Source organism: Salvia hispanica, chromosome 4 (assembly GCF_023119035.1).
Source record: "Salvia hispanica cultivar TCC Black 2014 chromosome 4, UniMelb_Shisp_WGS_1.0, whole genome shotgun sequence".
Lineage (NCBI taxonomy): Eukaryota > Viridiplantae > Streptophyta > Magnoliopsida > Lamiales > Lamiaceae > Salvia > Salvia hispanica.
The window spans coordinates 1,519,720-1,531,345 of record NC_062968.1 but is presented as its reverse complement, the minus strand read 5'-3'; the positions used below and the strand labels follow the sequence as shown (position 1 = coordinate 1,531,345).

Sequence of the window (11,626 nt, the reverse complement as noted above, 5' to 3'; positions counted from 1 at the left end):
TAGTTATAGAAAAATTGCATTTTTTATTGTTAAGTTTTGCATTTTCACATAAATTGCATTTTATATTGTTAAGTTTTGCATTTTCACATATATAAATGCAATCCGTATTGATATAAAATGCAAATTAAACAGTCAATATCGAAAATGCAAAACTCAACAATAAAAAATGCAATCTGCATATAACAAAAATGCAATCTGTCGAAATTCAATTATAACTTTTGCAAATGCATATTGCATTTTTCTGTATATAATATTGCATTTTTCGTGCCACGTGGCAGCACGTGATTGGATGTACGTTAGCACTTTAAAATTAGTTAGCATATTAGTACATCCCTCTATATATATATATATATATATATAAATGCTTGGTGGTTGTGGTCCATCATACTATTATTGTTTCTTTCTTTTCAATTCTCTCTTTTAAAATTAGGGATTCTTTTTTACTTCGCGCTTTTAAAGTTTAAGGTCGAACGACGGGTTTGTAAGTTACTCTCTCTGTTCATAAAATATTGTCCACATCTGACTTGACACTAGTTTTAGGAAATGTAAAGAAAATGGATTTAAAAAGTTAGTGGAATGTGAGTCTTATTTTCATATGTATATTATAAGTTTTATAATAAAATGTGGGGGTAATGAGTTAGTATAAGTGGAGTCCACTTATAAAAAATAGAAAAAAGTAAAGTGGACAATATTTATGAACATACCAAAATGACAAATATGGACAATATTTGATGGACGTAGGGAATATGATTTTCTTTTCAAGGTTGAATTTTCTTCTTGTTTTTATTTCGAACCTTAAAAGAGTTTGGCCTTTGCGGATGCGACTTCAAAATGAAGGAGCAATATTTGTTTCTTTCAAAATTAATTAAGGATAATGCATATTGACTTTTCTATGTTGATTTATATAATACTATCTACACATGAATTAGCAGTCCCACATTTAATACATTGAATTAATTAATTTCATGTAGTATGAAGCTAGCTAGGTTAGACAGATCGATCCTAGTATTAATTACATCTAGTTCTAGGGCTCAAGTTTTAGTGTACACAAAATCCAACTAACAAATTCGTATTATTCTCATGATATCAATTTTTAAGACATGGTTTGAAATACCAAACTCACATACTACAAATTAGGCCCACAATATAATCTCGACTCATATCATTAGGAGTATGAAATTGTTATAAATAGGGCCATAAAAGTAATTATTCAATTTGAAGATTTAAAACTAATATTTCATTCCGGTCTTTAGTCCATTATTCATTTATTAGACATACCAAACATTAAAAATGTGATCATTCATTCATACATACTCCATTAGTAAAGTATAGAATCGCCCAAGAGATTAAGAATATTGGGCCAATGGGCCTTACATGTAGTTTGGGCTGAAATTCATATATTTATATTTGACATATTTTTATTTTTATATCATGAAGCATATTATAATCATACTTATTTAATTATTGTTATAGTGCATGTTTATATAGGTATATGATGTTTGATATTCAAATACTTTTTAATAGACAAGGGTACGATCGTACGAATCACAAAAGGTTGCTTTGAAAAATTAATTTTTATTAAGACAAGATTAATGAATTTTAAATTGCTTTTAGAATTTATTCACCCTAATAAGCGTATATTACCTTTTTCATAAATTCAGTTTCTAGCTCATTTCATTCCTAGGCCAACCAACTCCTAAAACAGTACAAATCTAACATGCATTCCTTCAAAAACCTTATAATCCTCACTAATCCTAATTAATAGTAGTAGGAGTACTATTTATTAGAATGTGACCACATTTCCCTAAAGTTATCAGCACAAAAATTGTGTTTTCATTTGCAATCCATACACATAATATTTCTCTCTGTCACATAGGGTTTGAAATCAAATGTCTTTATTAAAAGAATGTCTATATTTCATTTTTGTCTCGTAGCATAGGATTCGAACCCGAGTACCTAAATAAAATGACATCAACACTTCATTTCTTCCCATTCAAACTTAAAAAAGTGTGTTAATATTTTATTTTCCCCTTGTCGCCTAGGATTCGAACTCGGATGCCTTGGGAAAAGAGAGCAAATGTCTCACACCTCCTTTTTCTATCGTTACATGTGTTTCAAATACAAACACCTCATACATAAAGGATGTGTTACCTCTGTTCCTTTAAAATATAAACTTTGTGGACGTCGAGTTTTAATACGATATATGAGAAATCAATATATATAAACGTAGTGAAAATAGTATTACATGATAGTGCGACTCATATCATTAGAGTAATGGTAGTAGTGAAAAATTTCCGAAAGTAAACTAATTTTGGTAACGTTCTAAAATGACAACAAAATATTTATTTTCTGGTGGATATATAGAGTACTTTTTTATATACTTGTTTATTTTTATTTGTATAAATAATTTAATAGAAATCGGAAAAAAAAAAAAATAAAGCTTGCTCGACAGAGCCAGTCGTGTGATATGGCATACCATCTCGATTGTGCACCTTTCCTCCGGACTCCAGTGCACCTTCTTCATCGATCTAACTGCTGAATTGAACCGAATTAAATCCATATTTTGTCGAATAATAGAAATTAAATCGAAAATCCCAAATTAGTTTCTATTTAATATAAGTAGTGGAGTAAGAAATTCAATTATCATATAAAATATAAATACATTTCTGATTAAGTGTAACAAAATCTCCTCCACCGCACCACCACCAGCCGGCGGCGATTGCGCCGGAAATTGAAGGGGGAAACGGCGATTTAGGAAGGATGCAATTTGCGTGAACAAAAAAAAGATTAATTTTTTTTCAGAAAAATGAGCTATTTTGAGCATTCGGTTAAACCGAATCGGTATTCGAAGAGAACCAAAAATCACGTCAAAGGGGAAAGTGGCCTTTCCTCGTCGCCATGAGTCGCTTTAGAATTAGAGCCATGTGCGGTGGGAAAACAAAGCAAATTGAAAAAATTTCCCTGTTTTCGCTTTCATTTCTTTGTAATTGTAATAAATTAAACCTCGTGTCGTGTGTCTTCTTGCTCACCGCTCGATTAATCTGATGATGACTATGTGTCTCAATAGCACATAGTTCTCTCCGCCTTTCTTGGAGAACAGGTGTACTTTCTGATCCACCTATATTTAGCAACTTTAATCTGTCTCCATTACCGCTCTGTTTATTTATTCATACACACGTTCTGTTTGGGAATTTTCCCCAGAGAGAGAGAGAGGAGAGATCTGTAATGGCTCAGGCGCTTTTCCAATCCTCGTTTCTTGCTTGCTCGGATCTCTCCAGCAATTCATCGAATGGATCTGATGTATTTGTGATTGCTGACTCCTTTCCTCTTTTGTAGATTGATTGAGCATGTCTGCATTTGTGTGAAGCAATTTCTTGGAATTGATTTGCTGCTTTTTTTGTGTTTCATTGTTTTGGGGTGGAAGGTATTTGGTTCCCAGTTGAAGATTGAGCAGTCCCAGCTGAGATTTTTGGGTTGTTATAAGTAAGTTTCTCCAAAGTTCTAATCTTTGTTTGTTACTCCATTTGTCATCTTGAGATAGTTGAATGCACCTTCCTTGTGCTTGTGCTTGTAGGCAATTGTGTAGTGAGTTGGATTGCTTAATTTGCCTTGTTTATTGTTAAAATGTTCAGCATCGACAATCGTAGCAGCATAAACAGGTAGTTGAAGTTTAGGATGATTTGCTCTGAGATTGTGCTTCATGCCTAATCAAAGCTCTGTCTCTGCGTGGATGGAATTTTAGACCTTTCTGCCTGTAACGGCTTCAAATGCTTATGTATTGTCTATGTGGTGTTAGAAACTGAGTTTGGTAATGATTGTTGTAGAGTTTAGAAAATTGGTTAGTAGAATTTGAAGTCCTCTGTAGTTGCACTCCACTTGCTTCGATTGCGTTCCTGAATATAAAGTCAGATGCTTGTCGTTCCACAATGAGATAAAAACACAGTGAAGAAACTAGTTCTGAATCTCGGATTCTTGCACCTTAAGGTTCTAATCGTATTGTTTGATGATGGTTTATAGGACCACTTACTTTATAAGATTAAAGACCATGCAACACTCAAGATTGATCCAAAGAGATAAGCATGTTATATTCTGATTTAAATTATGTGGGCCTCGGTAGATTGGATGTTACACTAATGTAATCTCTTCCGTGTTGTATGACTTCCGTTACTGGATAATAGAAGAAATCCCACTTTGAGATTGAAGGCCTTAATGGAGACCCCGGGCCTAGCTCAGGATACTGTTGAGGACAAGCCGAAAGTTGCAAGGATGACCAAAGAAGTGTCAGATCATTTCAAGGAGTTGAAACACAGATTTCTTAGTTTTAAAAAAGATAAATACTTGTAAGAATTGTGTGACTTTTATCTCTGTTAAATGTATTGCACAAAAATAGGAGTTTTATTTGTTCTTACATCTTTCTCGTCGTTTCAGGAGCAACTTAGAGCACTACAAAGGGCTGGCTGAGGCCCAGGTGCCAAAGGTACTTAATTTTGGTAGTACTCTTTTTCAAGTCTCGAATGTTATTGTAGCTAGAATCTGATGTATTGAAGGACAGTTCATGGTGATTGCTTGTGCTGATTCGCGGGTCTGTCCCTCGAGTATCCTTGGTTTCCAACCAGGAGAAGCCTTTGTGGTCCGGAATGTGGCGAACTTGGTACCACCACATGAGGTACATTAATTATATCTTTTTGAGCTTGTACCACTTGTAACACGAGTGATGATTCTGAAGATTTTGTTACTCTGATGCAGAATGGACCTACGGAAACAAATGCTGCCCTTGAATTTGCCGTCAATTCTTTGGAAGTAAGTTAATATCTGCTTAAATCATGTCAGCCTTTTCTTTGTAGTTAATGAATGGATGCGGCTATTATATACACATCATCTGCAATAGAAATTCTTTTTCCGCTACCCATTGTAGTTAATGAATGGATGCGGCTATTATATACTCCATCTGCAATGGAAATTCTTTTTCCGCTACCCATTGACGCATAAAAAATTCAAGGAAGTGACCGAAATGTAAATAACCACTATTTAGATCATCCAATAAAACTGTATATTCTCATTCTCTTATCAGTAGGAACTGAAAATATCGAACTATATGCATATTTTTGTTTACTTCTTCAGGTCGAAAATGTACTAGTTGTTGGTCACAGCTGTTGTGGAGGAATTAAAGCACTGATGAGCTTGGAAGATGAAGTAATTTCAAGGTTCTTCTCTTCATTGATTTCGATGATATTCCATTTGGCATCTGTTTTTATTCCTCACAGCTTTCGTTTATGTTGTCCAGTAGCTTCATCCGAAACTGGGTGATTACGGGAAAGCCTGCCAGGTTGCAAACGAAGGCTGTTGCTTCGGACCTCAACTTTGATCAGCAGTGCAGGCACTGCGAGAAGGTTTGCCTCCCTCCATTTATCGCAACTCCCTCGCTTGCTTATTAACTTTATTTTGTTTGCAAGTCGCATATGCCCTTCGTGTGTTTTGTTGGGAGAAGCTTGATAACCATAAAAGGGGAGTAGGATAGCCACATCGTTAGTACTAAATTCGTCTCTCTGTCTTGTTGTACTTTTTTTCCAGGAATCAATTAATCGGATATGCTTTTTGTATGTTTTATTGGGAGAAGATTGATAACCATAAGAGAGCAATAGGGGTAGCTACAGCATTAGTACTAAATTCGTCTCGTTGTATTTTGTACAGGAATCAATTAATCGGTCGCTGATGAACCTGCTGACTTATCCTTGGATCGAAGAGCGGGTGATAAGGGGGAAGCTTTCGATCCATGGTGGCTACTATGACTTCACTGACTGTACTTTTGAGAAGTGGACGCTCGACTACAAGGGGAGTACCATGCAGTCCGAGAGCTCTTGCTCGATTAAAAACCGAGAATTCTGGACCTGAGTTTGCTCTCTTATACCTTATCTTTCTCTTTTACTGCTCAGAGCAGTTCTATTCAAGCTGTGTGTGTGAGGCTTAGATTTTCTATTGAATTTGATATGTACAAGTATAACTATAAATAATTGTAACAAATATTCCCAATAAAAAATTTATGTTAATTTTGTGTTAGATTCCTTTGAGGAAGCTTCAATTTGACATGAAACAGTTGAATTGTTTTCAAGAATGTGAATTTCTACAATTATGTGCCTTTTTTTAATATGTAAATAAATTCTTCAAGCCTAATTTTATTTAATTTTGGCTGAATGATCAAATACATCGTGACCTTTGGTGGTTTTATCAATTTTATCCCTAAAGAGCATTAGAAATTTGGACAATACTACTATACTATTATTGGAGATGCCTCTACAATAGCATAAATTAAAGTAAGACAAGAATTATAACCGAAGAAATTCATAATTTCATAACAAAATCCATATTTCAATCTCTCAAGAGCAATGAAAGAAACTAGTCACTCATACTATCCACAAGAAACTACAACCATAGAATCATTGGTGTTCTTCCAAATCTGACAGTGGTTCGTCTCCGGATTGATGGAAATTCGGTGTTGAATCTCCTCTCCCTGTTTCTTTTTTTTCCTCCATGTTCTTTCCGCCTCTTTTATCGTGTCTTTGGAGTATAAAGCTGCAAAGGCAGTTACTCGAGCATGTCACTTGGCCAGGTGGCATTTCGCCACTAAATCCACTCGGCCGAGTAGGGGCTACTTGAGTCAAGACGCGGATGTCACTCTTCGAGATGCAATTTGGCACTAAATTACCCGCCCGAGTGAAAACCTCTGGAAGCACGAATGTCACTCGGCCTGAGTGAAAGCTTCTGAAAATGGGAATTTATTCTGTTTTTCCTCCACTCTCCATCCTTAGCTCCAATTCTTAGCCTCATTCGACCTCCTCTTCGCGTCCTGATTTCTGACCTATAATGAAAATAGCATACTTCAATGAGTTTATAAAACTCAGTATATTTTATTCGCACAGAAAACATAAATCCAGATTCAAATTTTGACATTTTGAGCTGAGCTTGATCAAATGCAGAATGTAACAAGGATTCATTTAACCAGTACTAATGATACTACTACCTACACCTGCAGAAAAATAATGCCTTCACTTGACATGAAAATCATGATAAACCTTTCAAAATTGGAATCACAATTGTCGCACAAACAAGATTACTGTTCAACTTCGATGACCACCTACACAGATGATGAAAAAATTCATTCAAGTTCACAGATGATCTTTACTCCTCTAAAGAATGTGCCTCAGCTGTGAGTAACACATATTTTCTAATCAGAAAAGTCGAGTAGCTTACACGTTTTTGGTTTTTGTGGTCAGTAACGAAGTATGGAGATGTAGCCTTTATCAAGCTTCATTCTTCAACCACTTCCACCTCATTTTCCCATGTCTTTCCACCCTGAGAAATGATGTAGGAGTTCATCAAATATGAGATGATGATCACGAACAAATATCACAGACGAAATTATCAAATCATTAAACTCATACCTCTCTCTCTATTTGTCATCCTGGTATCTTGATTCTCTCTTGACACTCTGCCTCACAGATTTAATTCCTGGAATCGTATATAAAATTCAAATTCAAATGAGTTCTTTTGATCTTTTCAATTGTGAATACGATGAATGCAATATGAATAATTTCAGTGTTGGTGATGCTTGGGTGAGAAGAACATTACCTCGGCTTTCCATCATTGATAAAGTGGTGGCATCAATTGTGAATCCCCTCGAATCCATCTCTTCCAACAGTTGAATCGCATCGTGTATCATGTTATTTTTCAGAAGACCACGAACCAAAACATTGCACGTTATTCTATCAGGCAAACAGTTGTTGTAAACCATCTTCTTCATCAAAACCTTAGCCTCTTCCATCTCCCCTTCTTTGCAAAGTGCACCAATGAGAATATTATAGGTTATAACGTCGGGGGATGGAAGCACACTGAACAAATCCTTCGCCTGTTTAACCTTTCCATCCTTGCACAATCCGTTAATCAAAATGTTATATGTAAAAATGTCGGGATCGAGACCTTTGTGTTCTATCTTACGCAAGACAGAAAAGGCTTCGTCAAAACAATGAGCACTGCACAATCCCTTAATTAGAGTGTTATATATTACAGTGTCGAAATCGATACCTGTGTCCTCTATCTTATTCAAGACAGAAAAAGCTTTAGCAAAGCAATGAGCACTGCACAATCCCTCAATGAGAACACTATAAGTGACTATATCAGGAACAACGCCTTCAACTTCCATTGTATTGAACACCGAAAATGCTTCAGTGATACGACGCGACTTGCACAAGGCATCCAACATTATGTTGTAAGAAACCACGTCGCGCTCAAGCCCTTGCGCTTGGATTTCCATAAAAAGACGGAAGACTTCACCCACTCCCCCCTTTTTGCAATGCCCGTTCATCAAGGTGTTATACGTTACAATACTAGGCTTGATCCCCGATTTCAATGCAATTTCCACTATGCTTCCGGCTTCATTCATTCTACCATTCAAACAATATCCATGAATCAACGAATTATACGTCACAATGTCAGGTTCAACATTCATATTCTTCATAACATGCTCAGCTGCTTCCACCCTCCCCTCTTTGCAATGAGCATCCACTAACATATTGTACGTATTCAAATCCGGGTACACCTTACTCGCCACCATCTTCTTTAACATGTTCTCGACCTCATTCCATCTACTCATCTCGCATAGCCCCTTAATTATCGAATTATACGCTAAAGTATCGGGTGACACGCCCGCACTATCCATCGCATCGACAATCACAGCGTAGTAATCATAAACCCGAGCTTTCCGCCATCCCCGTTTCAGTAAACTTAACATATCAGGCTCACACAACCTACTGATTACACTAAGACTAGAAGATTCATCAGTAAGCTTACAAAGTGACTCAGTAAACAGCCTCTTCAACAAGTTTGCCGCTTCGAGATTCTTCCCGACCAACAAAAGCCCTTTGATCAGAGTGTTAAACGTCACAACATCCGGCTCGTACCCACGCTTCAGTACACTGCCTAAGATCGAAAACCCAAGCTCGGGTCTTTTCAATCGGCTGTAGCAATCAATTGCAATGTTTAATGTGCAGAGATTTTCTGGGATATCTCTCTGGAGCATTTCGTCGAACAGATAGAGTGCAACGAAGTATTGTTCCTTTTTCACAAGCGCAGTCAGTAATTTATTGAATGCGAAAACGGAAGGGGGCGGCAGCGTTCTGAGCATTCTGTCAAATAGTGCGATTGCGTCGTCGGGATTGCCGGAAAAGTGTCTTGCTTGGTGGCTGACATTGTCGGAATTGAATCTGGGTACGAGAAAAGGGTGATAGGGAATCGAAAAGGTGGAGAATTTAGATGATGACTTGGACGATACTCTTCCTAACCACATGGCGGCGTAATTCAAATGATTTTGCTCCTTTTGTTCTTTTTTTCTTTTTCATTTTCAATTTTTTTTTAGACGGAGATAGTTAAAATATACTCCCTCCGTCCCACATAATTTTACACACTTTGACCCAGCACGGATTTTAAAAAATGTAATGAAAAGTGAATTGTAATAGTCGGTGGGATGTGGGTCCTACTTTTAAAGTATTAGTTTTATAATAAAATGTGAGTAGGAATGAGTTAGTGGAATATGAGGTCCACTACCAAAAATGGTAAAAGTGAAATGGGTAAAATTATGTGGGACGGAGGGAGTATTGTCTTTATTTCAAAAATATAATACATCCTCCATCCATCGAAAATAGTTTCATTGGCCAACGTCACAAATTTTAATATGAAATTGGTAAAGTATAAAAGATAAGAAATAATGTTGATGAAACAAAATAGAGATATTAAAGATAAAAATGATAAATAAATTAAATGCAACTTTTCATTTTCTATATGAAATAAACTTCGATGAACGCACATAAGATGATATTACATTTAATTTGATATATATATTTTGTGAAAAAATAATTTATATCGACATAGTTATATGGGTTTGAAGCTTTCATATATTTCTAAAAAGTTAAATATAATTAATAAACTTCAGTTTCTATTAATACCTCTATTTAACATTGTTAAACAACTAGTAGTTGACTCGCGTGAAAAATGATCTTCACCTTTTATTTTTAGATCGAATGGACTAAATTTGATAGAAGTTATCAATTTAAGTTACAATTAGTAACTAGCAGGAGCCCGAATGGAAATATATGTGAACATTGAGGATGGAGCATGTTAGGGTGCCACCACCCCTTAAAATAACATCATACCACCATTCCTAGCCAATCATTTGTACACGTGGACGAATAATAAGCTGTCATGTGGCAAAAAAAAAATCTGAAAAAGACGGCCACAATTTGTTGTTCTTTATACAACAATTTTTCTTGTCCAGCAATATCCGACACACTATACAACAATCTATAGATTGTTGTGTAGTGTTTGTAATATTGTTGTGTAGTGTTTATAATATTGTTGTATAAGTGGTGTCATGGTGTCACTTTAAGAGGAGTTATCATTTTAACACAAACCCATTGAGGATATAAACTTAGTTTAATTTTAAAAGTATAAAATAGGATTATTATGTTGTGGTTTTGTTTATAGAGTAGATTGATGGAAAATTTGTGATGCTACATAGGAGTGCACTCATTCCATTAGCACTTATTCATATTTAATAAAGTAATTAAAGTTTTAAAGAATTATAAATACCATATAAATAATATTTTAGGGTAGTTTTTGGTAAATTATTCAATTTTTGTCAATTTCTGATTTTTCATTTTAATTTAAAATATGCTTAACAACTAATGAACTTTCAATTTTTTTAATACATTGTTTAGGAATAATAAACTATACTACTATTTTATAGGAGAGACAAAACTTTTGGGCACGGAGATTAAGAACGTATATTAAATAAATAGGAGAGATGAAAAAAGTAGGAAAGATAAGAGAGAGTAAAGTAAATGAAGGAATAAAGTAAGAGTGATTGGATGTTTTGTCTTTTGTTAAAAAAAATGACTCAACTTTGTTGGGACGGATTAAAAGGAAATACGACTCAACTTTTATGGGACGGAGGGAGTACTAAATTCTCATTTTGGACTATCTTTTCAATTATATTTCACAGTTTTCAGTCTCATAATTTTGCTAGCAAGTTACACTATGGCTCAATTTAATGCTAGGTATTTTAAAATCAACATGCCACTAGGCCAATACATGCCGGCTAGCCGATTCACATGGCTAGCCGGTCGGCTAGCCGAACCATTGGAGTAGGCTAGCGCAAAATCGGCGAAAAAAGCGGCCAGGGCTAGCCGATCGCGTGGCGCTGGCCGATGCGCTGGCCGCCATTGTGGCGTGCCGATCGGCCAGCGCCAATTTCGATTTTTTTTTTAAAACCTATATAAACGCGATTTTAGTTTCATTTTCATTTGCACCACTTGTTTTAATGAGTTTTCTCTCTCTCTCTAACTTTACGTACAAGAGCATCATCGAGCGATGAGTAACGCGGGTGGTAGCGGTGGTGGTAGTGGTGGGGATGTTGAGGAGTACGAACGGAGGATGAACGAGGCTATGGAGGCCTACATGAACCGCGAGATGGAGCGGTACATGCGTAGGGTGGAACAGCAGGCGATACCTCGCCCTCCACGGGTTATCCACCGTCGAGCAGTGATTGATCGAGATCACGTAGCTGCACATCAGCGGC

At 36.0% G+C, this 11,626-nt stretch overlaps 2 protein-coding genes across 10 annotated transcripts; one reads left to right on the top strand and one right to left on the bottom strand.

Moving 5' to 3' along the window:
* Positions 1–2,762: 2,762 nt before the first annotated feature.
* Positions 2,763–6,057, top strand: LOC125185549 (beta carbonic anhydrase 5, chloroplastic-like). Of its 7 annotated transcripts, none has more exons than XM_048082096.1 (10): positions 2,763–3,100; positions 3,202–3,300; positions 3,425–3,483; positions 4,179–4,340; positions 4,429–4,477; positions 4,553–4,666; positions 4,747–4,800; positions 5,122–5,204; positions 5,285–5,390; positions 5,692–6,057. In XM_048082096.1, exons 2-10 carry the CDS (start codon positions 3,226–3,228, stop codon positions 5,890–5,892), a joined length of 903 nt encoding a protein of 300 aa, XP_047938053.1. In that variant the 5' UTR covers positions 2,763–3,100; positions 3,202–3,225; the 3' UTR covers positions 5,893–6,057. The 7 variants fall into 7 exon arrangements, with proteins under 7 accessions (XP_047938053.1, XP_047938058.1, XP_047938057.1 ...); XM_048082097.1 differs by having other exon boundaries at positions 3,082–3,100; positions 3,208–3,300; XM_048082101.1 differs by lacking the exon at positions 3,202–3,300 and having other exon boundaries at positions 2,915–3,100; positions 3,337–3,483; positions 4,018–4,340.
* Positions 6,058–6,326: 269 nt separating this feature from the next.
* On the bottom strand, positions 6,327–9,367 carry LOC125219708 (pentatricopeptide repeat-containing protein At5g16640, mitochondrial-like). 3 transcript variants are annotated; one of them, XM_048121753.1, is made up of 5 exons: positions 7,627–9,367; positions 7,440–7,506; positions 7,249–7,350; positions 7,071–7,132; positions 6,327–6,856 (listed from the first exon to the last, which is right to left on the bottom strand). In XM_048121753.1, exons 1-2 carry the CDS (start codon positions 9,338–9,340, stop codon positions 7,448–7,450), a joined length of 1,773 nt encoding a protein of 590 aa, XP_047977710.1. In that variant the 5' UTR covers positions 9,341–9,367; the 3' UTR covers positions 6,327–6,856; positions 7,071–7,132; positions 7,249–7,350; positions 7,440–7,447. The 3 variants fall into 3 exon arrangements, with proteins under 3 accessions (XP_047977710.1, XP_047977708.1, XP_047977709.1); XM_048121751.1 differs by lacking the exon at positions 7,071–7,132; XM_048121752.1 differs by lacking the exon at positions 7,071–7,132 and having other exon boundaries at positions 6,327–6,851.
* Between the last annotated feature and the right edge of the window lie 2,259 nt (positions 9,368–11,626).